Below are 26,942 nucleotides of genomic sequence, written 5' to 3'. Positions count from 1 at the left end.
CATCACGTGACTAGACCTTTAAAAAGAGAGACAGTGGCTTGGCTATCAAACAGATGTGTGCCTTGGCTGAAGTGCCACGATGCACCTGGGTGAGGGCCTGGGGCTGGCAAATCCGGGCTGCTGGTGGGCTAGGAAGTCAGCTGTTGTGTAAGCAGGGTGTGCTGGAGGAGGAGGGGGTTCCGCTATGACTCCCTCCCCTACTGCATCTGAAACCCGGGTCCGGTCACCCCAGAGACCTCTGGCTGCTCCGCGGACAGACTTTTCCAGGTGCATATTGAGTTGCTGCTGCTAATTCTGAACCCAGCCTGGAAATAGCAGAGTGACACATCCATCACTAAAGGTCACAGTGGTCATAACTCAGGCTTTATGAGTCAACGATCCCTCCAGACTCAGAATTACTTACTTACTTACTTGTGTTGAGGAAATCTTCAGAGAGTCCACATGTGGGAAACGCTCGTAAATGAGGACAGCTCTTGCCAATCTTTCCTGATTAGTTCATAAATATGCATTTGTCCAGAAGACCTAAATGAGCCAGAAAAGGGGCTGTTGTCAAGGAAGTTTTCTCCAGAGAGCTCTTGAGAGCTCTTGGTTGTTAGCCCCGCTTCTGTCCAAGAATCCTAACCTCAGAGGCTGTCAGAGGGCGAAGGAGGCCCCTAAAGATACATATAGAAGTCATCTGGTGACCATTTCAGCAGTGTGACTTATATGGAATATATCTCAGAGACTAAGAACACCTGAAAAATATGATGATTTTACAGCCATCCCCTTTGGTTAAACCCTGCTAAACTGTGGCTGATTGAGACTTTCTTAGAATCCATGAAGTTAGCAACAGTTGCCAAGAGCCTCTAATCAATCTCTGTAGGTTCAAAAAATACTCAAAGACCACCAGCACTTCGGAGAACCGGCGGCCGTGAATGACCCTGCCAGATTTGGGATTATGCCATTGGCGCTCCCACGTGGGCTCCTGTTATTCTGAGGTCTTCCCTTTCTTTCTGGAAAGGTAGAAAGGACAGCGAATGTTTCATTCTTATCTTTGGTTTTACTTAAGAGAGTGAGAGAGAGCTAGGGAGGAGAAAATAGTCTGAGGAGAGAGAAGAAGCAAAGTTGTAACTTTTTCACTGAATACAGGATGGTAGTTTCAGATTAACGGGACCTCATGGAAAAGTAGCTTAAAAAAAAAAAGTAGGGACCGGAGGTAAGTGTCCAAACCAGAACAAGTAGGAATACCAGATGAAGAATCAGACTAGAATCCTGGAATTTGTTAGCCAACATGATGATGATTTTCCCCTCCATTCCTAGGTATGCATAATTATTGGTAATCTGGCTTTTGTTAAGTACCTTATTTATCCTTAGATGATAAGGCGTTATTTTATGGTGGGCAATGATTTGGGATTTTTTAAGTGGTTTGTAATGTTCAAAGGCTTATTCTATATGGAGGTATATATGTGTGCATGTATACATACATATATATGCACACTTATATGACTGTGAAGAAAGCAGACCTTTCTGAAATGTCTGAAGTAAATAGAGTTCAGCTGCCGAATGCCCAGAGCCAAGTGCAACACACACATAAATAGCCCATGTAAGAATTTTATGGTGTCATATTTTGGTGACTAAAATAGACTCATCATTTCTAAACTCATTTTCTTATCACTGTGGGTTGTTTCTTGGGGACCTGCTTGCATAATAGAAGAAATCAAATGTTGGAGATTTTTCGTGCCTGTTGCTGCAACTATTAAACGTAACCCCTCTAAATTAGGAGTGGAAGTGTAGTTCTAACGGACAAGGTTGAATAACGCAGACGTCCAGGAAGCCTCTTTCTTTGGCGAGTCAGTCTGGGGTTTGGGGTGAGCCCAGTAAGGTCCTTTGCAGAAGGGGAAGTAAAAGTATTTGTTTAAATGGGTCCTTGAGCCATTTGAGCATCTGAGCTATTGGTGACTACAGCACTGACTGAGTGGGAACGGGACACCCAAAGTAATATATTTTAGAGCCCCCAGCAGCATTTGTCTTTGTCACTTTCTCACTTTGCAGGGAGCCACCATGTCACCGTTTCTTCGCATTGGTTTGTCCAACTTCGACTGTGGGCCCTGCCAGCCGTGCCAGGGAGAGGCTGTTAACCCTTACTGCGCTGTGCTCGTCAAAGAATATGTTGAATCAGGTAAGCTTGAGCAGGTATTCGAGGTGGGGGTGGAGGGAAGTCCCCGTGTGACCCAGGAAGCAAGTCCTTCCAGAAACTTCAGAGTCACCTGGTCCAACCTAATTTTACAGTTCAGGAAACTGATGTCCAGCCAAGCCAAGTACTTCCTCCAGGAAGGAGACCCACGTCTCCTCCCTCGTATTCCGTTCCACTGTGCCATTTTCTCACATATGCAAAAGGGACAAAGAAAGGGAGAAAAGGGCTGAAGACATGACGCAAGGACTTAACGGGGCTGTGGAAATCTACTGGTGAGCTAAGTAGAACACGAGACCTGTGCTGTTCACGCTGGTTGTTTCCAATGATTGCGGATTAAGTGTGCGCAATCTTACAATTAACTCTGACGATGGTTTAGTCCTTCTTTGGGCTCAGCTCAGAGGAATGTTACAAAGAATATGCAATTAGCCATCAGAATCCAAATTTCAGGGGCGCCTGGGTGGCTTAGTCGGTTGAGCGTCCGACTTTCGCTTAGGTCATGATCTCGCTGTTCGTGGGTTCGAGCCCCGCGTCGGGCTCTGTGCTGACTGCCAGCTCTGAGCCTGGAGCCTGTTTCAGTCTGTGACTCCCTCTCTCTCTGACCCTTCCCTGCTCACGCTGTCTCTCTCTCTCCTAGAAATAAATAAAAAAAATATTAAAAAAAAAAGAATCCAAATTTCAGAAAACTCACATATTTACTAAGACCCCGGAGGAGTGAAAGAATAGTCCTGTTTCATCAAATGTAAATACTTAGAGGCAGTTCACAGTGAGGGGGAACTTGTGACAGATTCCAAGATTCCTTTGTGGGTTTTTAAAAAAAAATTTTTAATATTTTTTATCATTTCTTAGAGAGGGAGAGAGGGAGAAAGGGAGAGAGGGAGAGAGCATGAACAGGGGAGGGGCAGAGAGAGAGACGCAGAATGTGAAGCAGGCTCCAGGCTCTGAGCTGTCAGCACAGAGCCCGATGCAGGGCTGGAACCCATGGACCATGAGATCATGACCTGAGCCAAGATGGACGCTTAACTGACTGAGCCACCCAGGTGCCCCTCCTTTGTAGGTCTAGATCATTCAACGGAAATACTCCCATTCTGGCTGGAATCTCTCCACAAAGCTTCCCTCCCAAGATTTTCCCAATTTCACTGCCTTTTCCCATTTCCCTGTATACCTTTCTTGTTTTAGTAGACACATTGTAGTGACAGATGATTAACACCAACAACACCAACACACATTTGTAGTAACTAGAGGCGCCATTCCGGGTGTTTCACACAGAGCGTAGTTATGGTAGGCAGAAAAAGTGCCTTTCTTTTTGAGCTTCTATTCTAGCAGAGGGAGGGAAGTATGGAATGAACTACAATATAAGGAATAATGATAAGTGTTGGTCAGAAAACTGAAGCAGGGCAAGGGTTGGGGGGAAGGGCTTGGAGACAGGGAAGTGTGTGTTCTTTCCTACGGGGTGGTCCTGAAAGGGGCTCCTATTGAGTGGCATTGCAGATACCAGATTCAGCACGTTCCTCCAAGGAGGGGTTTCCAGCTCGAAGTCTCGGGTTTCCAACTCCTCCCAGGCTGCCTGGCTTTCCCCCCCATTAGAGACCTGTGCTTTGGGATCGACTCCATCCCTCCAGCCGCCGTGAGCACACCAAGCAGAGGAGAATGTCCAAATCATCCTGATTTCCCTTCTGCCTGGATTCCTGTCCTGTTTAGTTACAAGGGAGAATGGCACTTGTTCCTGATCTAAAACCTTTCAAATGCCACAGAGACCTTTGAAGTGTGAAATGTCTGCATTTTTCAAAGCCGCTTTCCACTCAGTGGGTCTCCTGGATCTCATTCTCCATAAGCACAGGCCTCACTGACATTTGCCACCTGGGAGCCTCTTTATTTCTTCTTCTTTTGGCCTCGCCTTTGAACTTGGTCGGATCGGCCATGCAGCTCAAGAGACCTTGTCAGAAAAGAAGACGACTTTGTTTTTCCAAAAGGTTAGCCCGTGGCATTCGGAGACTTTGGTTTTTGATTTTGGTTTTGGTTTTGTTCTGACAAGAAATCACTCTGTACTTCACAAGTCAAATATTACTGTTGTAGAATTTATGGGCTTTTTTTTTAGATTTTTAAATTTGAGTATAGTTGATGCTCAACATTTTATTAGTTTCAGGCGTACGATATAGTGATTCGAAAAGTCTCTACATTATTCTATCCTCACCACAAGGGAAGTCGCCATCTGTCATCAGGTGACACTGTTACAATACCACTGACTAAACCCCCCATACGATACCTTTTATCCTCGGGGCTTATTCATTCCAGAGATGGAAGCCTGGACTTCCCTCTCTCCTTTATCCATTTTGCCCATCCCCCACTCCACCGCTCTAGAAACTATCAGTTCTTTGTATTTATAGGTTTGATTCTGCTTTTTGTTTATTTATTCATTTGTTTTTTTAAATATTTCACATATGAGTAAAATCATATGGTATTTCTCCTTCTCGGTATGACTGATTTCACTTAGCCCAACACCCTCTAGATTGTCTATGTTGTTACAGATGCCATGATCTCATCCTTTTTTATGGCTGTGTAATATTCCACCATGCACACATCTTCCTTATCCATTCATCTATTGGTGGACCCTTAGGTCACTTCCATTATCTTGGCTATTATATAAATAATATGACAATAAACATAGGCGTGGCACGTGTCTTTTCAAATTGGTGTTTTTGTTCTCTTTGGGTAAATACCCAACAGTGGAAGCATTGGATCCAATGGTAGTTCTGTTTTTAAGTTTTGGGAAGCCTCCATACTCTTCTCCACAGTGACTGCACCACCTTTTAAAAACCTATCAATCTTTGGGGCGTTAGGCTGCATGGTCCATGATGTGTCAACAGAACTGGGGCAAATAGGACAGTGTGTTGCCTGTGATGATGGTAAAGCCCCCTGTAAATAGGTAGGATGCTGAGCTCGGATCCTGAGCTCTGGTTCTCGTTATAGGTTCTTACAAACCTAGTGAGAGTGTGAGGAGCACCATCACGCAGGCGTCTCTGTCCCATGTGGGGCGTGGAGAGTGGTTGCAGCTGAGAGTTCTGAGCCAGAAGGGCTTCCAGTCCGTGGAAGGAAATTGTTACTGTGGTCATTACAGAATTGCCATCGGTGTTTTTCAAAAGTCCAATCTCCAGTTAAATATTTTTAAGCAAGCCATAAAATCTTCCCCTTCCTTTTCCATCCTTACCATTGTCAGAGTTCATCCTTTCAATAACCAGGTTTATCTAAAATGAGAAGTTTCCACTTATCCAAGGGCTTGTATACTCCCCAAACAATGTAGCAAATGCTAGGCGCGTGTCCTGCGTTGGCGCTGTGCGTGAGAGAGAAGGGGCCGTGAGGAGTCAGAACTGCCTTGTGCCCAGGCTTACATGGATTTTTGCCTTTTGCTTTACCACCGTGACTGAATTTGAATCTGCCAAGTGTGCTTATTATCACAAGAAACCAACACTCAAATACCGCTGCAGTTTGCCGCTTCTGAAATGATTAAAGAATCAATACTAGAAAATCCAGTGGGGATGGAAGATACACCAACACTATTAACCGCACCAGCAAACTCTTTCCTGGTCACCCGGGGGTTCTGGGGAGGCTTTCCTTTCTCTTTCCGCCCTGACCATGGTTCTCAGCAGCCGCCCCCGGGTCTCCTGGCTGCCTGCCCCACTGCACGTGTCGGTCTGTAGCCTGCTTCCCTGACCCCATGGGTTAAGATCACCGCCTCTCTGAGTTACCTGTTGGTTTTTGCTTAGAGTGCATGATGCATGTAAATGTATTCTTACTGAGAATTAGAGAAGGAAAGAATGGATTCTTATGTTTTAAAAGCTTTATCTCGGGGTCCCTGGGTCGCTCATTTGGTTAGGCATCCAACTCTTGATTTTGACTCAGGTCATGATCTCCCGGTTTGTGGGTTCCAGCCCTGCATCAGGCTCTGTGCTTACAGTGTGGAGTCTGCTTGGGATTCTCTCTCTCTCCTTCTCTCTCTCTCTGACTCTCCCACACACACTCTCCCTCAAAAATAAATAAAGGATGGGAAAAAAAAAAACACAAAGGTTTTACCTCATAGTGCATGTATGTCATATGGAAAAATTTTAAATATCTTTTTAAAGGAGCACTCACAATAAACCTTAAGTTATGCCACAGAGTCTTTCAGATGAACACAGTAGTTTTCTATTGACCTTTTTTCTGTTTTTACCAGATGACAGTGAAATTAATTAGTTGTGTGTTCACCCTTTGTCGATGAGCAAAGGAAGATCCCCAAAGGCATAAAAGTATATGATATGTAGAGAATGGGACCTAGGTCATCCAACCCTCCCAAATACAGCAAGCTTAGTCCCTGACGTCTTTTTATTTGCTCAGGTATTCACAGTCAAAGTGAAAGAGCTAACTGTCGATTAGGAGAAGAACATTGCTCATCCAAGACATTATCAGATTTTTGTTGCCTAAATTACTAGATTGAGGGGTGCCTGCATGGCTCAGTCAGTTAAGCGTCCAACTTCGGCTCAGGTCATGATCTCACAATTCGTGGGTTCAAGCCCCGTGTCAGGCTCTGTGCTGACAGCTAGCTCAGAGCCTGGAGCCTGTTTCAGATGCTGTGTCTCCCTCTCTCTCTGACCCTCCCCTGTTCACGCTGTCTCTATTTCTCAGAAATAAATAAAAAACATTAAACATTTTTTTAAAAAATTCTAGATTGACTCTACAGAGTCAATATATTCCCTTACATGTAGACCTCGGGACTGTCTCTCATTGTTTTATGTGTCTTTTTTTGACTTTCCGACAGGAATTATATATCCCAGAGAACAAAGAGAATGGGTGCCACTGTCAAGTTGAATTATTTCCCAAAGTTAGCTAAAGGAGTCATGAGAACGTATCTTTCTGTTCATAGAGAATGGGCAGATGTACATCCAGAAAAAGCCAACCATGTACCCGCCCTGGGACAGCACTTTCGATGCCCACATCAACAAGGGAAGAGTCATGCAGATCATCGTGAAGGGGAAGAACGTGGACCTAATATCCGAAACGACCGTTGAGCTCTCCTCTCTGGCTGAGAGGTGCAGGAAGAACAATGGGAAGGCGGAGATATGGGTAAATATCCAGGCTGTGGGCTTCAAGTCCATGCTATTAAGTGATAAGTACCACGTTCGCTAGACTGGAGCGCAGTTTCAGAGTCATCCTGAAACTATGCCACACTAGTCTTGAGAAAACAGATTCTCTACATTTACTCACTGGTGACTTGCTAATAACAAGGACTATTCATTGTGGACCAGAAAACATATCAACACATTCTCCTATCTTGATTCTTGTGTTAAGGTAAAGAAGGTCTCTTAGGCTATGATGAACACTTATTGATTTATAAGTATGAAAGTAAGCTCCGAAATATCACAGATTCCCCTTAACTTGGAAACCTAGCTGCTGTATCTTACCTATGTGATCTCTTGATAAGATATCTTAGAAGATTAGGTAAGCCTATAGGTAGCTGAGAGGAACAGCAAAGATCTGTGTGATATTTGGTCTGCCCTCTCCATTCTCTGCCCAGCCCCAGCAAGTTTTTTAGCCCTACTGTATGCACTTGGCTCACTTTGTACTACAAAGTACATTGTATACAATCCATGTCACCACAAGTTGCTGAAAACTTAGGTTATAACTGCCTGGGTAGCTTAGAAATGTTAAAGGAAAGAGTAAGCTATGAAGGCTTAAAGAAAGTTCTAATGCAAATTTCTGGGGTCTACAAAATGATGAATAACAAAGCCCACTGGTAAACACTGTTTTTAAATGATCTAAATGCCAGAAAAAGTTTTCAAATGCTTTATCATTTATGCAAGCGGAGAAAATCTTACCTTCTTATTGTCTATAGCTCAGATTTTTAAGAACTCCACCTGATTTTGAGGTCGCTGGTTTCAAAATGGGAATGCTAGAAACCTACCAACTAAATTTTTGTGCTAGTGTTCTATTTTTTACCTCAAAAAAATCAGTACTTTTTAAGAGAATATATATTTATATACATTTTTGCTGGTGACACTGAGGTAATCTTTGAAGATAAACATATACCAAGATTTTTTTTTAAGTTCCCATGCTTACCTATGTTTAGGAAAGGTAGTCCAGCAATATCTGTTGGAGGACTTCTTTGTCCCCTTGGAGAAAGGATGGTGGAAACAGATCTCCTCTGTTTGCTGGCCAAATAATCTGATGACGTCACAGATGTGTGATTTGGTGTGACAGGGTTTACACAAACCAGGGAGTGTGAGACTCTGAGACTGTTCATGGCTGAAGGCAGGGCAGTATTTAGCCGGCTGGGAGAAGAGATTCATTAGACCAAGTCTCCCCCAGTAATCTTCTCATCCCCATTTATTTTCTGCCTTCTGCCTTATTTTTTAAAGAATCACCAAATCCCTAGTTTTTCAAAAAGTAGCATGCCATTTGACTTCCTTTTCAGGTAACGAAAGGACAACTGATTTTAAATTTTTTATTTGGGCTTCACTGAGGAGAAGGTTGCTTTTCTATTATATCTGTAACTTAAAGTTGCATTTGCTTGCTTGCCTTGGCTTCTTCTGGTTGTATGCTTGTCAGACTTTTCCCTTCTTTGGAATTCTAACATTATTTAGACACAAGCAGTTGGTGACGTCCAGGTCCTCATTTATCTAGTGACCTTTTTACATTGTCCAGCTCTTTTTTTCAAGATTATTTCTTAGTTTACTTTTATTTGTAGTGTTTAAGGGCCAACAGGGTGCTTCGAGCTTAGATTTTCCCTCACTCTATAGAAATCCAGTTTCTTAAAAAAATAATTTCTCTACTTAAAAAGTAACTATTTTCTGAAATTTGCCCTTCACCACCGCAGAACCCAGCCAGTTTCTATGTACCGCACTGAGAGTTACCTTCTGCTTTCCTAAGGCTTCAACTATTCATGTGGTTACCCCTTGTTCACTCTGAAAGGCATGGTGCAACATGCCTTCCTATGGATTCTGTTTTTCCGGCAGCCAACTGGTTCAATTTCTTCCATCATCACTAAGTCCCAAATATCGATAATTTTGTGGTCACCCGGTACCAATTGTCCCACTTCACTTGGGAACCAGCCCTTTATTTCTTACCCATCCTGTTACCTTTTTGCCCCCATCTTTATTACTCATTCCACAAACCAGAGGACATGGTGTATATGCTTGATGTTAAAAGCACTTCTGTTCTCATTGATCTGTTGAAGCTTGAGTGAAGGTTTATAGTTGACCAAGCAGTAAATGCTTATGTTCTCATAAAATTCGAATAGTTAGGATGCTGTGACATACGTCTCATTATTATGTCAGCTTTGCAGAGATCCTGAAAGACTTAGTGACATGCACAAGGTCACATGGTCAGTAAATTAAGCACAATTCAAATTCAGTCCTGGGTTCAGCCAGACATCTCTTACTATTTCTGTTATTCTCGTTAACCCATGGATGCAATGACCAACAATGACCTTCAATTCACCTTCTGAGTCTTTTTAGTATACTAACGATCTAGTGCAGTGACTTCGTACGGTAGCAATAGTAGTCAAGTTTTCTTGGCTTTGTCATCTTCCTGCATTTCACATCACATGGTATCCTGCCTCATCCCTTTAATGTCACTCCGTTCTGGTCTCTTCTACATGATGATATTGTAATATGCATTTTTATCCATTCTTAGACTAATCTAAAGTTTCCCTTAGTAGATTATCCAGCACTTCCCCAAGGAAACAGTCTCTCCTAATAAAAGGAAAACACCGCTCCCATTTCATGCTCTGGTTAACCTAGGGGCACTGAGTAGGTGCCCTCAAAGCAGGATCCATCTTTCCTTCTCAAAGACCTACTCTTCCCCCAAATAGCTGGTCCCAGTGTCTATGATTCTTTCATCATGATGACGATCCGAATCTGCTCTATTACAAGTGTACAGATAGGAAGCAGAACGGGGCAAGAAAATCAAATGGAAACTGAGAATTGTGTTTCTTCCTATTGGAAATTTTGATTTCTGAGTAAAATTAATGAGTTGTGGAGGTGTTTTAATGAGAGAAAGGCTGGTATGGAGGCTGTGCTACTCTGATGATAACCTGTATGAGTAAAACGAAAGAAGGAGGTGGTGCTTGGGCTCTAGGTTGGAAACCTCTGGCCATAACAACACTCACCAGTTACTATGTCATTAAATTCACGATTATTTCACATTCTGACTGATATTTCTTTTTTTTTTTTTCCTCTCAATCAGTTAGAGCTGAAACCTGAGGGCCGAATGCTAATGAATGCAAGATACTTTCTGGAAATGAGTGGCAAGTGACATTTTGTCTTCTCTTTTGGGGGTGCAGAGGGTGTGTGCCTTCTCCTCGTGTGCAATTTATTTGAGTTTTGCCATAATATAGGAAAGAATTGGGAGAAAAGAAAATACAGGGAGTTTTCTTAAAACTTTTCAGTGCTGCTCAAATATTAGTTGAAAATATACTAGCTGGGCCAGATACATATAGAATTATAAAACATATATAGCATTAGTTTCCAAAAGATATGAACTCATGTGCTCAGTGCTTTTATAGTCTGTCTTTATTTCAGTCTGAGAATGTAATGTAAATATAAAAGGCTCAGTTATGCATCACCATGTGTATACACACTGTATAAATTAATCAGGGACACCTGGGTGGCTCAGTTGGTTAAGCATCTGACTCTTGGTTTCGGATCAGGTCATGATCTCACGGTTTGTGGGATTGAGCCTGGCATCAGGGCTCAAGAGAATCCTGTTTGGGATTCTCAATATCACCATATATTTGGTGATATTGAAGCATTGTTATACATTTTTTAGGTGTGATGATGGTATTATGGTTTTAGTTCTTAAAACAGGTACTCATTTTTAAGATACTTACTAAAATGTTTATAGATAATATAATGCCAGGGATTTGCTTCAGAATAACATCTTGGTATGCAGTTATGGGTAGTAGATAGGGTATATTGGAAAAGAGTAGTGGCCACAGACTGGTAATTATTGAAGCAGGATGATTGGTACTGGGAAACTGATGATAGTATTTGCTCAACTTTGGTATGGATTCAAAACTTTCCATAATAAAGCTTTTTGTTGTTGCTGGTGTTAAAGAAGAGGAGGATTCCTAAAGAGGCAGCAATACAATCTGAACTTCTTTTATCTTGTAGAGGTTCTAGAAACATAATACATGGCATTGGACTATTTCTGAGTTGGCCAAATGATATGGAGTCGTTGTAGGAAGCTGAATAACCAGGCTTGCATAAAAAATGAAAGTGCTGGCCCAAATGATAATGCCAATAGTGTTCAATTCCCACAGGCAGAGGAACTGTGTTCTTCCTATTAGTTCGAAACATGATCGGGGTGCCTGGATGGCTCGGTTGGGTGACCGACTTCAGCTCAAGTCACAATCTCACGGTGTGGGAGTTCGAGCCCTGCGTTGGGCTCTGTGCTGATGGCTCAGAGCCTGGAGCCTGCTTCCAATTCTGTGTGTGTGTGTCTCTCTCTGCCCCTCCCCTGTTTCTCTCTCTCTCTCTCTCTCTCTCTCTCTGTCAAAAATAAATAAGTCATTTAAAAATTTTTAAAAATGATCTAAAGTAAACTGAAGGAAGTCTTCTATGAGAATGCCAAGCATCTTGGGTAAATGATTTAAAGACCACCGCTTTGAGAAACAATTCTGTGGTTACTCATCCTATTGCTACAGAACTTAAATTTTCTCTTAGAATGAGAGAGAATATTCATGTGGGGTGAAAATAATGATATTTCCCAGACTGTAATTACTCAAGTCCAGGAAAATTTTTTAAAGATAAAATTTTGTCATACTTAAAATTTCTTATACCTAGACCTAAATTGAGACCCCATTTCTAAATTTTTATATATCCAAAAGCTCTAATTTTTAACAAACGGTATTATGGAATAACCCAACTAGAAAATTCCTTACTGAAGACCAGAAGTATACAATTTCATTCCATTGTAAGAATGTTTATTTTTATGTATAAAAAGTAGTTTCCAGAAGGATTCAGAAAACCAAGATATGAGTTCTTATACTCAAGGAGCTTAAGCCTAGGTTGGAGAGGTGGTACAGACTAAACAATTAGAGAAGAATTTAGTCCTAAGCCACAAAAATACTGATTAACCAAGAGATCAGTTTGGGGTGGCTTCATTCCAGAAAATTCCATAAGAGTGGACATTGACAGATAGGCAGAGTTGGATTTGCAAAGAAGAAGGATTGTTTTCTAGAAGGAAAACATGCAGGTTTAAACAAAAATAGGAGTGGGGCGCATGGGTGGCTCAGTCAGTTAAGCGTCTGACTTCGGCTCAGGTCATGATCTCACGGTTCGTGGGTTCGAGCCCCGCTTCGAGCTCTGTGCTGATGGCTAGCTCAGAGCCTGGAGCCTGCTTCTGATTCTGTGTCTCCCTCTCTCTCTGACCCTCTGCTGCTCACACTATCTGTCTGTCTCTCTCTCTCTCTCAAAAATAAATAAATAAATAAATAAATAAATAAATAAATAAATAAAAATAAAAAAATAAAAATAGGAATGCATGCTGAACTGTGGGAAGACCAGTCTGGGCAGGTCAGAGGGCCCTTGCTAAAATCAGAATGAAGAATCCAAGACAGATCTTGAAGGACTTGAATCAGGCAAGAGGAGTGTGCACACCTAGGAAAGGCACCAACAAGAAGTCACAGTCCCATTCTCATGCAGGCCATGTTATGCTGAAAGCAGTATTTGAGGGAAATTGCTTGTGTCGGAAGGTGCGACACATCTGGAAAACGAAATAGACTGGATATAGAGAGAGCCTATACAATTTTGTTGAAGAGGTGCAATGGAGAGGTGATGAGAATCTGGTCTAGGGATGTGGTTATAGAAATGAAATAAAAGAAAGAGCCCAAAAGAAAATCAGATTTCATGGCAGTGTAGATGAAAGGGTATGCCCATTATAAGTACATAGTTGAAGTGCTTTATACTTCTTTAAAAATGAGAGTTGAATGAAGGGAAAAACATCGACAATATTTCTTAAAATAGCTGGAGTGGGGAAATGATAAAAGGAGTGGTAGGAGGGAGGGGTAAGGGAAGAGAAAGCGATTGGGGAAGGACACAGAATTCAGTCTTGGATAACATTTAAGATAATGCCATGTCTCCCATACCCCTCTTTAATGGAAGCATCAATAATTTTCCACTCTACAGGAAAGCAAATTGCTCATTGCTGTCTACACACAAATCACTCCATTCTCTCTCCTTTAATATCCTCATTCTCTGGGGTGCATGGGTGGTTTGGTCAGTTAAGCGTCTGGCTCTTGATTTTCGTAGGTCTTGGTTCGTGGGATCAAGCTGCATGTCAAGCTCTGCGCTAGCAGCGTGGAGCCTGCTTGGGATTCTCTCTCTCCTCTCTCTGCCCCATTCCTGCTCATGCTCTCTCTCACTCTCAAAAATAAACTTAAATAGAGGAACAACTTCAGAAAACAAAGAAACAAAGTAAATGCCAGAAGAATTCAAGCAATTCTGAGCTTTTACACAGTTGCTCTCTTGTAATGACCAAAATGGTTACAAGATAAAGAAAAATCAGAGTAAGGACCAAAAAAATAAATTTATTTCTAGTACTTTGTGACCTTTTAAAAAATTTACAGTATTCTAGTTTAATGCTCAGATTGTGTGTGTGTGTGTGTGTGCACGCGCGCATATGTGTGTGTAACTTTTACAGTGATACAATAGGGTTCCCAGAATAACTCACTTCCCTTGCCTGAATTCAAAAGTAATTTTGTACTTTATTTCATTTCATCTGGACCAAAATAGAAATGAGTCAAATCTTACTGACAAACCACCTACTCCACCAGTCACAAGTTGTAAGTAGATCTGCTTATATCAGAACTTGTGGAAAATAGCAGTTGCCTCAGTGACCCTGAATTTAACCTCTCATTCACCAGACCTAATTATTTATAGCTCAGTTCCAAATAAAGAAACCTACATTACCTGACCTTAAAGTATTAGGCAAAGTATTATGTCTCATCTGTGGAATTTTTTGGAGAGTTACTGGGAACACTCTTTATCTGGGAATTTGGAGTTGCCATAAAATGGACCTGGGGACCACTATAGAGAAGACTTTAGTCACAAAATGTGGCCTAGGACTTGGGCGGGGGGCATTCCTAGCGGAGAGGTCTCCATCTACAGGCCCCCCCGCTCTTTAACTACCCAATGTGTTTCTTGCCTGGCCACTATTAGAGGTGTGGAAAATAAGGTACCATGGCGGAGACGTTTGTATCAAGTGTTTTGTCTGACCCCCCCCCCCCCCGCGACTACTTAGCCAGAATGAAAACAATTTAGTTTAAATATTATCAACTCTTTGTATTTGTGAAATATGAGCCTCTTATTCTTGCTACACTTCCATGTTTTGTGCTTGTATACACACAAGAAATCGAGTAAATTATCTAAGAACATTTCAAGCTATTTAAAATTATAATTTTATTTTTTTAAGTTTTTAAAATGTTTATTCATTTTTTGAAAGAGAGAGAGAGAGAGTAGGAGAGGGTCAGAGAGAGAGGGAGACACAGAATCCGAAGCAGCTCCAGGCTCTGAGCTGTCAGCACAGAGCCCCATGCAGGGCTTGAACTCACAAGCTATGAGACCATGACCTGAGCCAAAGTCCTATGCTTAACTGACTAAGCCACACAGGCACCCCTAAAATTATAGTTTTAGAACTTATAATCATTAAATTCATTATCCTTATTTCAACAATGATGGCTATTTTTTTAATCCTTCTTTCTTGTTTACCATTTTATTCTCTCTTGCATGCTGGAGTTTTCATCACACTGTTGAACCTTGACTGCCTTGCTATTACGTGTTTTCTTTGAGTCTGGGCTTCAGTCAGGAAATCACTAGTCTTCTAGCCTTTTGGAAAGATGTCATCAGGGCATAGGGCATTATGGACAGTGACTACCATAGTTCCTTCACCAATAGCTGGAACCCTGAGTGAACTGAAGAGATGTGAATGTGATGATTTGATGTAGATGACTAAGTAACATCCAGGATTACTTAGACATTAACAAATGGTTGCAGTGATCTATTAATTTCTGGCTTTTTCTATTCTACACTGACCAGTGTAGTCTATACCTGGTCCACCTGGTTACTATAGACGTCAGGAACCAGAGCATAAACAACTTTCCAAAGTTCTTTTGCTCTCATGCATAACTCTAGCCACCTCCTCTCAGTCTACTGGACCCTGCTCATAAACAACCAGATGTAAAGCATCCTGGGAGATTAAAAAAAAAAAAAGAAAGTACAATTTCTAAGTTGCTGTCAGTAACCACATTATTCTCTAGAATTACAGGCAGAAAAGTGTTTGCCACTTCCTGCTTTTTCTGGCTGACTCATCATTGACCGTGAATAGGAGAAGTTGATAAATACCTTGAAAGTTCTGACCTCTGGTTTTAAAAATTGAAAGAGGATAGCTCAGCACAAAGAGGAGTGAGGGAATGAGCCAGCAGTCCAACCCCGTTGTTTCAACCCTATAGTAATACACCCTATGATAATTCTGTATCATATCATTGAAGAAAGAAGCTTAGTGCTATACCAACCTTAATAAGTACTTGGGATTTTACTGGTTCCAGTGCTTGCCTAGTGCCTGGTCCGTCTCCATCCCTTCCCCGTCTCCCCGCCCTCCCCACCCAGCTCTGACAGCCGAATCCCAGAACTTCACTTTGTTCTCTGTCCTTCCTGTTCCTGCAGACACAAAGGACATGAGTGAGTTTGAGACCGAAGGCTTCTTTGCTTTGCATCACCGCCGAGGAGCCATCAAACAGGCCAAAGTCCACCACGTCAAGTGCCATGAGTTTACCGCCACCTTTTTCCCACAGCCCACATTTTGCTCTGTCTGCCATGAGTTTGTCTGGTACGGTAACTTGGCGTTTTTCTCCAAGCTTCCCGCTATGCATTTTGTCACATCCTCTCAGGCTGCCAGGGCTGGCATGCTCTACCTCCTCAGAACATGCTGACATAAATACTACTGAGCGTTTTCAGTGGCCTTACCTGGATGGATGAGGCTTAAAGTGTGATTCTATACAGTCTTTTCATAATGTGACTCCTATAGAGCTAGGAAGCTAGCTCTAGCAGAAAAAGTTTCCAAGAACTTTAGCTTCTAATTAAATGGGGTTAAGAGGGAAGGACAGAAGAGGGAGACTTCTTTACCGTTGGCACAGTTTTACAGTTGAAAGTTCTACCACCTTGATGGCACAACTCTGCTGGGACAAATGCGTGCAAAAGGAAACACTTCTACATTGGAGCTAATGTGTTTAGATGTTTACGGGGCTCCTGGGCGTCACAGCAGTCCTCAGACAGAGATCAGTTCAAGCCTCAGGAAGCACATAGCGAAGGCAATGGAACATCAGAGACCTGAAATGACTCCCGTCTCTGGTTTCAGCCTCCTGCGTCTTGGTGGGGTGTTCTTTTCTTTGAGCATGCATCACCTCACAACCTCAGCCTAGCTAGAGTATCGAAAGGTCAAATAGTGTTTTGGTATATTTCCACCAATAGTTTTCATTGTATGACTACAGTTGCCTTCCTTTCTAATAGTGTTACGTGGGAATGGGTCTTAAGTTTAAGAATTTAGTAGTTGCAAATATTATCAGATACTCAGAGGAAATAAGACACTGTACAGGCGTCTTTACCCATCTATACTGAGCTTAGAGAGACAATGACTTTGTAAGTGTCGGACGTGGATATTTCCTGCTAGGAACCTGTGCTGAATTTTCAGTCAGTATTTTCATCTCTACATGTTGGTTTGGAAAATTCACAAGTGAGGGGGAAAACAAAATTTCCTCATTTATTATCAGACTTTTAACAAAGCTGCTTAAAAAGCAAATAAGCATGTTAACACTCTTGGCCAGTGATAGACCAGGGCTGCTGATCAGTAAATGCTCTGTGATCATAGGAAGCTATGAGATCTTATTCACCTTTTAAAGTTTGTGGTGCTGCTGTTGACTCAAGCATCCAAATAAATCAAATGTCTGCTTTATTGCAGGGGTCTGAACAAACAAGGCTACCAGTGTCGACGTAAGTAAGAAGGATTTCGGTTGTATTACTGTCATTCTTTGTATTTCATTGTTCCTTCACTTCTGAAAATCTTAAGCGGCAATCCTTTCTTTTCAGAGTGTAATGCAGCAATCCACAAGAAGTGTATCGATAAAGTTATAGCTAAGTGCACAGGATCAGCTATCAATAGCAGAGAAACCATGGTACGTGTTCCTCCTTCTTGTCTGAAACATGAGAACTTTAGCCTGACATTAAATTTTACAACCCACTAATGTTTCGTATTGCCTGAACTTGAATCCTTAAGCTTTGCAATGAATGCCAATCTCCCTAAAACCCTTTCCTCTTCAATAATGACGGTTACTGAGATCCAAAACTAGAGGATGAATAAGAAAAGCATAATAAGAACATCAGTGACTCTCCATTTTCCAGAAAAGCATGATAGAAATTGGCCAGAAAATACAGTTTTGGTCAATTATATGAGAACAACTCTTGTGGCTTCTAGAGCTAGGAGGGACAGTTAAAGAAGAGAGGCGAATGATTACAAAATACCTGTAAGCATTTACACAGTTTGTATGAGATATAACAGAAGTATACTTCTTGTTGTTGAGAGACAAGTGTTTCTTTCATAATGAACCTTGAGGTATATGGCAAGGGAACAAGTTAGATGCTACTGCCTAGGGAAGGGAAGCAAACACAGAAAGTCAGGCACACTTCTTTTCCTATACTTTCCTTCTTCATTCACCAGGTATTTAGTGCAAACCTAATACATGGAAGACACTCTATGCAATGCACAGCAGAGCACAAAACAGACCTGGTCCTGTCTTTATGGACCTTACCGTAAAATTAGGGAAATACATAACTGACAAACAACAATGTATTACTTTCATTTATATTAAGTGCTAAAAAAAAAAAAAAAGCCAACAAGGTATGATGGTGGAGAATAACTAGTGACCTACTTAAACCAAAGGTCAGGGAGGATTTAAGCTGAGACCCTCCAGACAGCAAAGGTCCCAAGGGGAAAAGAGTCAGCATGTTCTAGGAACTGAAATGAGACCACGCGGCTGGAACAGCAAGGGGAAGAGAGCAAACAGAACATGAAGTCGGGGAACTTGGAAGGGCCTACCTGGATGGAGGTTTTCAGACCCTGGTGAGGTGGTTGGATTTTATCTGATCTGTAGTGGAAAGCCCACTTGGTGACTGCAGTAGGGAAATGGTGGGTTGAAGTGCGAATGTAAAAAACCAGAGGTGAGTACAGAAGTCCCCCCAAGGGGGAAAGTTGATGGCTTCTACCAGAAATGGGAACGATGGAGGTGGAGCAAAGTGAGCAGATTTTCAGGTGATTGCCATGTTAGAAATGACTGGATTTACCAATAGATTGGATGTGAAAAATAAAAGAGAGATAAATAAAGATGATGCCCAAGTTTTTGTCTTGAGCAGTAGGGTAGAGGCAGAATCATAATAATGTGAGTAAGATTAGAGGAGAAATTAATATTTCGGTTTTTAATAAGTCCAACCTGAGATGGCGGGCATTCAAGTGGGTATCAAGTGGACAATTTTACAGGCGCTCAGGATTTATATGAGCCAATAGGCCAAATATATAAATTCCCCGAAGGAATCTAAAACTACATTAGGCAGAAGAGAAGGAGCTTGGGATAATGACTGAGAATAAGAGTTCAGAAAGGGCTCGGGGCTCCTGGGTGGCTCAGTCGGTTGAGCATCCAACTTCGGCTCAGGTCATGATCTCACAGCTCACGGGTCCGAGCCCCTCACCGGGCTCTGTGCTGACAGCTCAGAGCCTGGGGCCTGCTTCGGATTCTGTGTCTCCCTCACTGTCTGTTCCCCCTCCACTCGCACTCCGTCTCTTTCAAAATAAACATTAAAAAAATAATCATCATCATATTAAAAAAAAAAAGAGTTCAGAAAGGGCTCTCCATATATTAAGAGTACATGAAGTTACCGAAACCAGAAAGCAAAGGGGTCAATTGTGTTCGGTGCCACTAAAATGAAGACCTCATGGAGATATCCGGAGCCCTTGATCCAAGAAATTTCAAAGAATTGTAGAGTGATTGTTTCCTTGACCAGCAATGAAGGTTACTGGAAGTTGATGACATAGAAACCATTTATGTACTAATACTATCAAGAAGATTAACCTGAAGCTCATTGAAGTAAAACAGTAACTGAAAGGAGGTGAGACCCAAAGGATGGCAATATTCCCATAGCTAGAAATAGATGAGAAGTGGATGAAGCTAGAGAGAGGGACAACCAGATCAGTCAAGAGGGAAGAAGTCCACCCTTGGCAAGAGGGGAAGATGTGGGGATGGGTCTATGACGGACAGACTGATGGTTCATTAATTGTAGCAGAAAGGGAGGAGAGGATGGTTCATATGGATTGTAGATTTGGCGGCAGGCAGCTGAGAGAGCTTCCCTTAGACAGCTTACTACGTCAGTGCAGTCCAGAGATTGGGGGAAGGAAGAAGAGATAGCAAGTGGCTTTGCAGAGAAAGGATCTGTGAGAGAATTATTCCAGGATGGTAAAGCACGGTGGTTAGAGAAGAGCAGTAGTGTTGCCGAGGGCAGTGATGAGTTCATCCGAGTTTGAGAGGCCAGACTGCCCTGGTGTGGGATTTTATTCAGCCACTGGGCAGGCACAGAGAAGGCAAATTGATTGAATTTTTGCAGAGCAGAATTTCTTCTAAAATTTAGTCAGAATTTAGTTGGAAAGGGGGCAGTCTTCTATTACAGGTGACTCTCCTAAGGCTTAAAGAGGTTCGAGTAGTTTGTCCATAGTCAACCATCTATAATATAAGTAGCCAGGCTGGGACTAAATTTCAGATTTCAATCTCCCAGAGCAGTGGTGTTGGGGGTCTTCCCCACCCCAGTTTTATTGAGAAATAACTGACATATGTCACTGTATGAATTTAAGGCATACGGCAGGATGGTTTCATTTACATAAGCGATGAAATCATTACCATGATGGGCTCAGCTAACATCCATCATCGTAGATAGAATAAAAAGAGGAAATAAGATTTCTCCTTGTAATGAGAAGCCTTAGGATCTACCCTCTTTCTTGTACCTCACACAGCTGTGCTGGTTGTGGTCGCCATGTCTAGCTTCTATCCCCAGGACTTATTTATCTTATAAATAGAAGTTTGTACCTTTTGACCTCCTTCCCCCACTTCATCTCCTGTCTCCCAGCCCCCTACCTCTGGAAACCACAAGTCTGATCTCTTTCTATGAGCTTGGTAGGGTTTTTTGGGTTTTGTTTTTGATTGCACATATAAGTGAGATGATATGGTATTTGTCTTTCTCTGCCAGACCAGTGTTTTGTTTGTTTAAATCAAACCTCCACCTCGCAACCTGCCTTTCTGCTTTCTCTACTTGATGCCTTCAGCTTTCCTGGGAAAATCACAAAGTACAAGAATGTCTCTCTATCTCAATGGCCAATGTCCGTTGGAAAGAGAATGAGAGCCATGAGCATAATTTAAAATTTTCAGGAGTCTTCACATAAAAATTAATGAGCTAGTTTACATTCTTTTTCTCATACAAAATCTTCAAACTCCGTATTTTACACTGATAGCATATCATTTTACTGCTCATATCATTGAGGTGCTCACTTGGCCCACTAAATGCATATCATATTGGAATGTATAAATCTCTAGCCTTTCTCAGACATATCTTGAACTATTTGAGCTTGGGGTTTAGATTTGAGGTAGAAGACTTCCAGCTGGACCTTGTCACTAATTATTCATATTTACATGGGAATGTTTATACAAAATGAGATCTGAAAATTATTTTTTCTTGGTTGAAAATGGCTAGAATCAGTTCTAGGCAACTTTTAAATAATTCTAAACAGCTGTTCTAATGGCCTGATGCTGACTAACATCCTCGGTGGGAATACTAGACGTATCCCTGATAATGAATAAGTCTTCTTTGCTGTGCACGTTCCCAAAGGAATTGTTTAATTAAGAACATCCGGAGAGATTATAAGTCTTAAGTAGAACTTTCTTTATTACACAAGAATATTGGTATTTTTACCCAGAATCAAACTTCTTGATGCTGTTATGGCTGTCGTTCACATTGTACGTTTGGCTAAAGGAGATAACTTCAATTCTAGAAAACAAAAACAGAAACAAAATCCTGCTGTATATCTACCACCAGCAACCCTCTCTCATCTCCCCTCCCTGTCCCCAAAACCATCATGTTCATTTTGATGGAGAAAGGGTAACAGTGAAAGAGTATAGGCTGATTCTGTCTTCAGGCTTATAGATGTCCTGGCTCGCTTGCTAGTGTGTGACCAAGACAGGTGTCTTGCCTTCTCTGTGCTTAACCTCCTCATCTATCAGATAAGGATTCTAATAGAAGCGACTTCCAAGGAGGTATTTGCAATATCACATGTATGAAAGGCAATACAAGCAACATACTTGTCCACAGCACCCAGAAGGACCCTTTACCTGCCTGGCGCCCCATCCATCCACATGTGAGAGCGGTGAAGTGCTTCACACTTAGGCTTGCATACTGTTAAGCCCGTAAGCAGTATTTCCTGTAGAAGAAGTATTACATAACATCTTTCAAAGGTTAGCGTCCGAGTTTTGGGTTGAAAAAAAAAAAAAGGAACTATTTATACAAGAATAGGAAGGGGCAGTGTAGTGTTTACTTAGATCCCATTTAGATAAATGACCCCAGTCCCCTCTTCCTGATGCTGTGAGCCTCTCTGTGGGAATGCCCCACACTTTCAGCTTAATCCAGTATATTATACACTTAGCCCTTGTGTGGAAGAGCTAATGGCCGCCTGCCTTCTTCGGCCATAGCTGGAAGGCTTGACAAGTCACACTTATGCCTTAAAGTGTACATTGTTCCGGTGTTTTTAGTGCTCTGTTGGACTAGAGTGTCTGCCAAGACACCCAAAGTTGAAAACCAGGGACACGCATTTGGTCACACATTCTTCCTTTTTTCAGTTCCACAAGGAGAGATTCAAAATTGACATGCCACATAGGTTCAAAGTCTACAATTACAAAAGCCCGACCTTCTGCGAGCACTGTGGGACCCTGCTGTGGGGCCTGGCACGGCAAGGACTCAAGTGTGACGGTGAGTCTAGTGGGAAAGGGGCGTGGGCCCGATGCGGGACCCCTAACAGGTGGCTCTGCAGCCTGGATGGAGAGAGGTCGGGGGGTTGACTTCTCCAGCCAGCCCGGACAACCCCGACATCTTGAATGCGAAGTGCCCAGAATGAGAAACCACTGCTTTTCATTCCCTTCCACCCCCAACACCTTAATCCTTGTTTCCCAGAAAAGTGCAAACCCGTTGAGGCTAATGTCCAGTCTTCCTGACCCATCTCCCTTCCCGTGTCCCCTATTGTGCTGGGGAGAAAGGAAGATAGCATTTCCCCTGACTGGTCCCCTCGCTGGGACCCGCCCTGTGTCTCAGTGCTCTGGGCCGGCTCCTTCTGACCCTGCCTCTCTCCCTCACACCAGCCCTAAGATTCTCTCTGTAGCCCATCAGGGAGCAAGCCCAGCTCATCTGCTTGGCTGATAGATGCTCCTGCATGTGAGGATTTTGTGACCTAGACGGTAGGCTCTGTGCCCTAAGCGTGCTGCAGACTCACAGTGCCGGGTAAGAGGCCCGACCCCGCACTGACCACTTTCCCTCCTCTGATCTCTCCTGGAAGGCTGGCATTACAGCCGAATGAGCCTACAGCTCTGCATGCAATTGAGATTTTTAGACCTGCCCTGAGAAAGGGCAAAAAGCACTTTAATGCTCTAAGAGTTCCAATGGCTAAGGCAGTAACCTCTAGAAACCGAGATGCTGTTACACCAGGCTTAGACAGTAGGGAGGAAAAGATTCCAGCAAGCCACTTCTGCCTTTTGAGTGGGGGTGGGGGTGGGGGACAGGGCCAGAGAGACACCCAAAAAGGAGGGCGTCCTGCTGTGGCAGAGGCCTCTCTACTTTGAATTATTAAATATGGAAGCCACTTTCCTTTTTCTTGGTCACCCCATTCTATTTTATGCCACTGGTTACATCTTTTTGCAATTCTTTAACTTCTTTAAATTCAAGTTAGTTAACCTTGAATTTAGTTTTGGTTTCAGGAGTAGCACCCAGTGATTCACCCCCCTACATACCACACCCAGTGCTCATCCCCACAAGCACCCTCCTTAACGCCCATCACCCATTTAGCCCCTCCCCCCTCCCCTCCTGCAGCCCTCAGTTTGTTCTCTGTAGTTAAAAGGCTCCCTGGTTTGCTTCGCTCTCTGTTTTTATATTACTTTCCCTTCCCTTCCTCTATGTTTATCTGCTGTGTGGTGATAAAGGCAAGGGCCGCCTTCAACAGCCTTCTCTTCCTTGTCCCCGTTGCGTTCACATGCCTGTCAGAGCCTGGGGTGACGTGTCAGTGGAGGCTGGAGGAGGGGTAGGCTTTCAAACCATTTCTGGAGGCAAAACCCAGGTGTAGTGAAAGTTCATCCAAATAAGCCCTCTGTAGCCCAGAAGTACCACAGAGCGCCTTGCTCTCTATACCTGCTCAAGAGCACCCCGGTGGGTCTAGTGGTCTCCGGAGGATCTTTAGGAATTCATAGGCAAGGAGTAATTCCCAAACGGAGCAAGCAGGGTATGAGTGATCAGATGCCCTCTGAAGGCCCCCCTGGTCCTCTGACGGTCTCTCTCACAGCTCGGGTTTCCTCTCCTTGGAGCCTGAGCGCCTCACCTGCCCAGGGGTGCCAACAGCCTGTCTCTGCTTCTCAGCCTGGAACCTCTAGAGAGTTCCTTGCCATTGTTTCACATCCTCCCTAACGTTCTTTCTCCTCCATTCTCTTCTCTTTCCCTCTCTCCCCCCACCTCCTGTATGCCAGGCGGCCTTTCTCCACTCTCCCTTCCTCTCCTCTTCCCTCTCCTCCCCTCCCTCTCCTCCCCAGCACCCTCTGCTCTGGCTGCTGACGCCTGCAGACATCCCTGTGTCCTCGCCCCCCATGCCCTTGACTTCACCTCTCCTCCCTCCCTGCTCTCTGGACTCTGTTCCTCTGCCTTGGCCCTGCTCCTCCTGTCTTGTTCTCGTCTGAGCCTCCTTCCCAAGTAGGGCCTCCCTCTGTCTCGACTCTGTCTCCTTTCTCTCTCCACTGTAATTCCCATGAAAATCGTCGTCCCAAGTGCCAGTTTGCACTCCCAGAGATCAAGTTATCACCTAACAGGTCAGTAACAGAGACGTAGGACATTATCACAGTGGGGATGGGACATGCCTTCATGCCATGCATCCGAGACAAGCTTAGATCCGGCTTCCGTGTTTAAAAGCAAAGTGAAACTCTCCAGTCCTTCGTGCCCGGCCCTCGCTAACTGCCTCCCTTTGCCTCGCGGTAACAAGGAAACGCAGCTAGGGCTGCCCAATGTGCAACCCACAGAGGCACATCCAGGAGGAGCCATGCCGACTTCACAAGGGTACAAAGCCGTTATAAACAGCATCATTACTATAGTAAGGACTTTAGACATACATAAGAGATTTCACTTAGAATGGATTTGGGTTCTATCGATGCAATGTACTGGTTTGTATTTACATAGAAAATGCTGTTTTATTATAAAGTCTCTGAGGAAGAGAAAGTCAGTCAAAACTAAAGGCTGAAGCCTGCTCAAATTTCACTGAAATAGTTTAATATGTATCTCATTGAAATAGACAATGGAGATGAAAGAGAAACTGTATTTGTTGAGCATCTATTTGATGCCATTCACTGTGCTAAGTTCTTTGCACACAAACGGGCTGATAAGCAGGGTGAGAGTAAAAGTGCATTATTTTATAGTGTCTCTTGCCTAATGCCATTATAACAATCGCTATCGATAGAACTTGACAGAATGAAATAGGACTTGGAAACAGAATTCTATCAGCTGGAGTTTGGAAATCTCACGTTAGAATTTTTTTATTGTAATAACGATGTTTCACAGGCAGAATTTCATGTTTCTTAACCAACGACATGAAGTAGTAGTTGTCTTTCTACACACGCACAGATTCACAAACATCCCGATCCAGGAAGGCTCATGGGATCACAGGAAGTGGAGGTTGGACCTTCAGTGCACCGTTTTCAAGACTAATAAATCGGAATATTCCCCTAGAATCATAGGACTTACAGCTCCATCATTTGGTTCAACTAGCCCAACTCTGCCATATGGTGAGAATGGCCTCCAGGCCACTCCCATCCCAAAGCACAGACCACCCCCACCATGTCTGGCTCAGTTCTGCAGGCTGAGGCTGCACCCTGGGCTTCAGCCTAGAGGGGAGAGAAGCTCCTTGCACCTCGTGTGGGAAAGGGGATACTTGGACTCCAATCTAGAACAGAAGTGAACCACCTTCCATCATGGCACATTTCCACCAGAGAGAGCCAGCGTCAGGGCTCTACTCCCAGCAACGGCATCGTCTAAGTGCACACTGACAGCAGCCTTCCTCCACTGTCAGCAAGGCTCTGCTTCTGCCTCCAGTGGCTGTCATTCCCCAGCATCCCATCAAGGAACATCTGTCTGTGTGTAGTCTTGGGAATGAGAGGCGGATGCGTGGGAATCATAAATGCACTGCCTTAATTTATTTGTATTCAGTGTCTCCTCGGAAAATGGCTCTAGGGATTTGCCAATCATTCTTCAACATATGTGTACCTGAAACAGACCTGTGCAAAGCCCGCTCAGTGAGTTCTGTTCCTCTGGCTCACAGTGTCCCTTTCTCCTTTCAGCATGTGGGATGAACGTCCATCACAGATGCCAGACAAAGGTGGCCAACCTTTGTGGCATAAATCAGAAGCTAATGGCTGAAGCACTGGCAATGATTGAGAGCACTCAACAGGTAGGAGAGGCTTTTAGGTTAAGCTCCTGCGCTTTCAACTCGGCAAGGACCATGTGAGTCCTTTCTCCCTTTGATCTGTGGGGTCTGTTCCTGAGCATTCGCCTTGCCTCTGGCTTTTATCCTTATGCCTGTATCCCCACTTGGAGATAGGTATTTATTTAATGCATTTGTATTAGAGATATTTTTAAGATCTTAAATTCTTTGTGGCATGAGCAGGATAGAAACAAATTCACTGAAATTATTGAGGATTCATTACCAGCTTAATACCTATATACTTAATACCTATATACACATCATCCCTAATGCGTGCATGGAACACTGAGTCGAGGGCAACTTTTGCCTTGCCGTTGACTCACATGCGCTGGGGCTAGAGTGTTGAATTTTTGTATCCAAGAACAAACCCTCTTGGTGTTTCCTTTGTATGCTTTTTTTCGTCCATTAACCTTCCTTTCTTATTTGTGACTGAATGATGTAGACAGTACAGGAGAAATCGATTAGCCCCAGGAAAGTATGAAGGAAGTGAATATTTTCCTGCTCATGCATAAAATAGATAGACTCTTAAAGCATAGGGGACCCTAAAAGAATGCTGAGGGAAAGAGGGGTGTAGGTTATCTGTGCATTTAGGAATCTTAAAGGGATCTCATCCCCAAGGGCAGCAGGCTGAGCTGACTGGGCAGTAGTGGGTGGGTAGGCTCGTGGTCTGACTCTTTGTTTATAATCTAGGCTCGCTGCTTAAGAGACAGTGAACACATCTTCAGAGAAGGTCCAGTTGAAATTGGTCTCCCGTGCTCCATAAAAGGCGAAGCAAGGCTGCCATGTGTACCAGCATCTGGGAAGAAAGGTAGCTATCCTGATCCTCGGTAGAATCCTTGTCAGTAGTTAATCTCGGTCAGCCTTAATTGAGTCCTCTGGATTTAAACTCCCCATTTACCTGGTCTGGTAGGTGAGAGGCTCCTACTTCTTGGAAGTG

At 43.2% G+C, this 26,942-nt stretch overlaps 1 protein-coding gene and 1 long non-coding RNA gene across 2 annotated transcripts in view; one reads left to right on the top strand and one right to left on the bottom strand.

Moving 5' to 3' along the window:
* The first annotated feature begins 2,032 nt into the window (after positions 1–2,032).
* The window catches only part of PRKCQ (protein kinase C theta), a 127,970-nt gene continuing 103,060 nt past the window's right edge, over positions 2,033–26,942 (top strand). Inside the window, exons 1-9 of the mRNA XM_039240374.1 lie at positions 2,033–2,158; positions 7,068–7,267; positions 10,388–10,448; positions 15,865–16,027; positions 17,156–17,187; positions 17,284–17,369; positions 22,122–22,251; positions 25,863–25,972; positions 26,696–26,813. Coding sequence (XP_039096305.1) covers positions 2,041–2,158; positions 7,068–7,267; positions 10,388–10,448; positions 15,865–16,027; positions 17,156–17,187; positions 17,284–17,369; positions 22,122–22,251; positions 25,863–25,972; positions 26,696–26,813 — 1,018 coding nt within the window. The 5' untranslated portion in view covers positions 2,033–2,040. The remainder of the gene's footprint in view (positions 2,159–7,067; positions 7,268–10,387; positions 10,449–15,864; positions 16,028–17,155; positions 17,188–17,283; positions 17,370–22,121; positions 22,252–25,862; positions 25,973–26,695; positions 26,814–26,942) is intronic.
* On the bottom strand, positions 21,151–23,888 carry LOC120237193. Its single transcript, XR_005529886.1, has 3 exons — positions 23,677–23,888; positions 21,618–21,706; positions 21,151–21,276 (listed from the first exon to the last, which is right to left on the bottom strand). It is a non-coding gene; the product is annotated as an uncharacterized LOC120237193 (long non-coding RNA).

Source organism: Hyaena hyaena, unplaced genomic scaffold, assembly GCF_003009895.1.
Source record: "Hyaena hyaena isolate Hyena2069 unplaced genomic scaffold, ASM300989v1 scaffold_174, whole genome shotgun sequence".
Taxonomy (NCBI): Eukaryota; Metazoa; Chordata; class Mammalia; order Carnivora; family Hyaenidae; genus Hyaena; species Hyaena hyaena.
The sequence above is the reverse complement of the archived record's forward strand: the minus strand, read 5'-3'. Positions and strand labels throughout refer to the sequence as shown.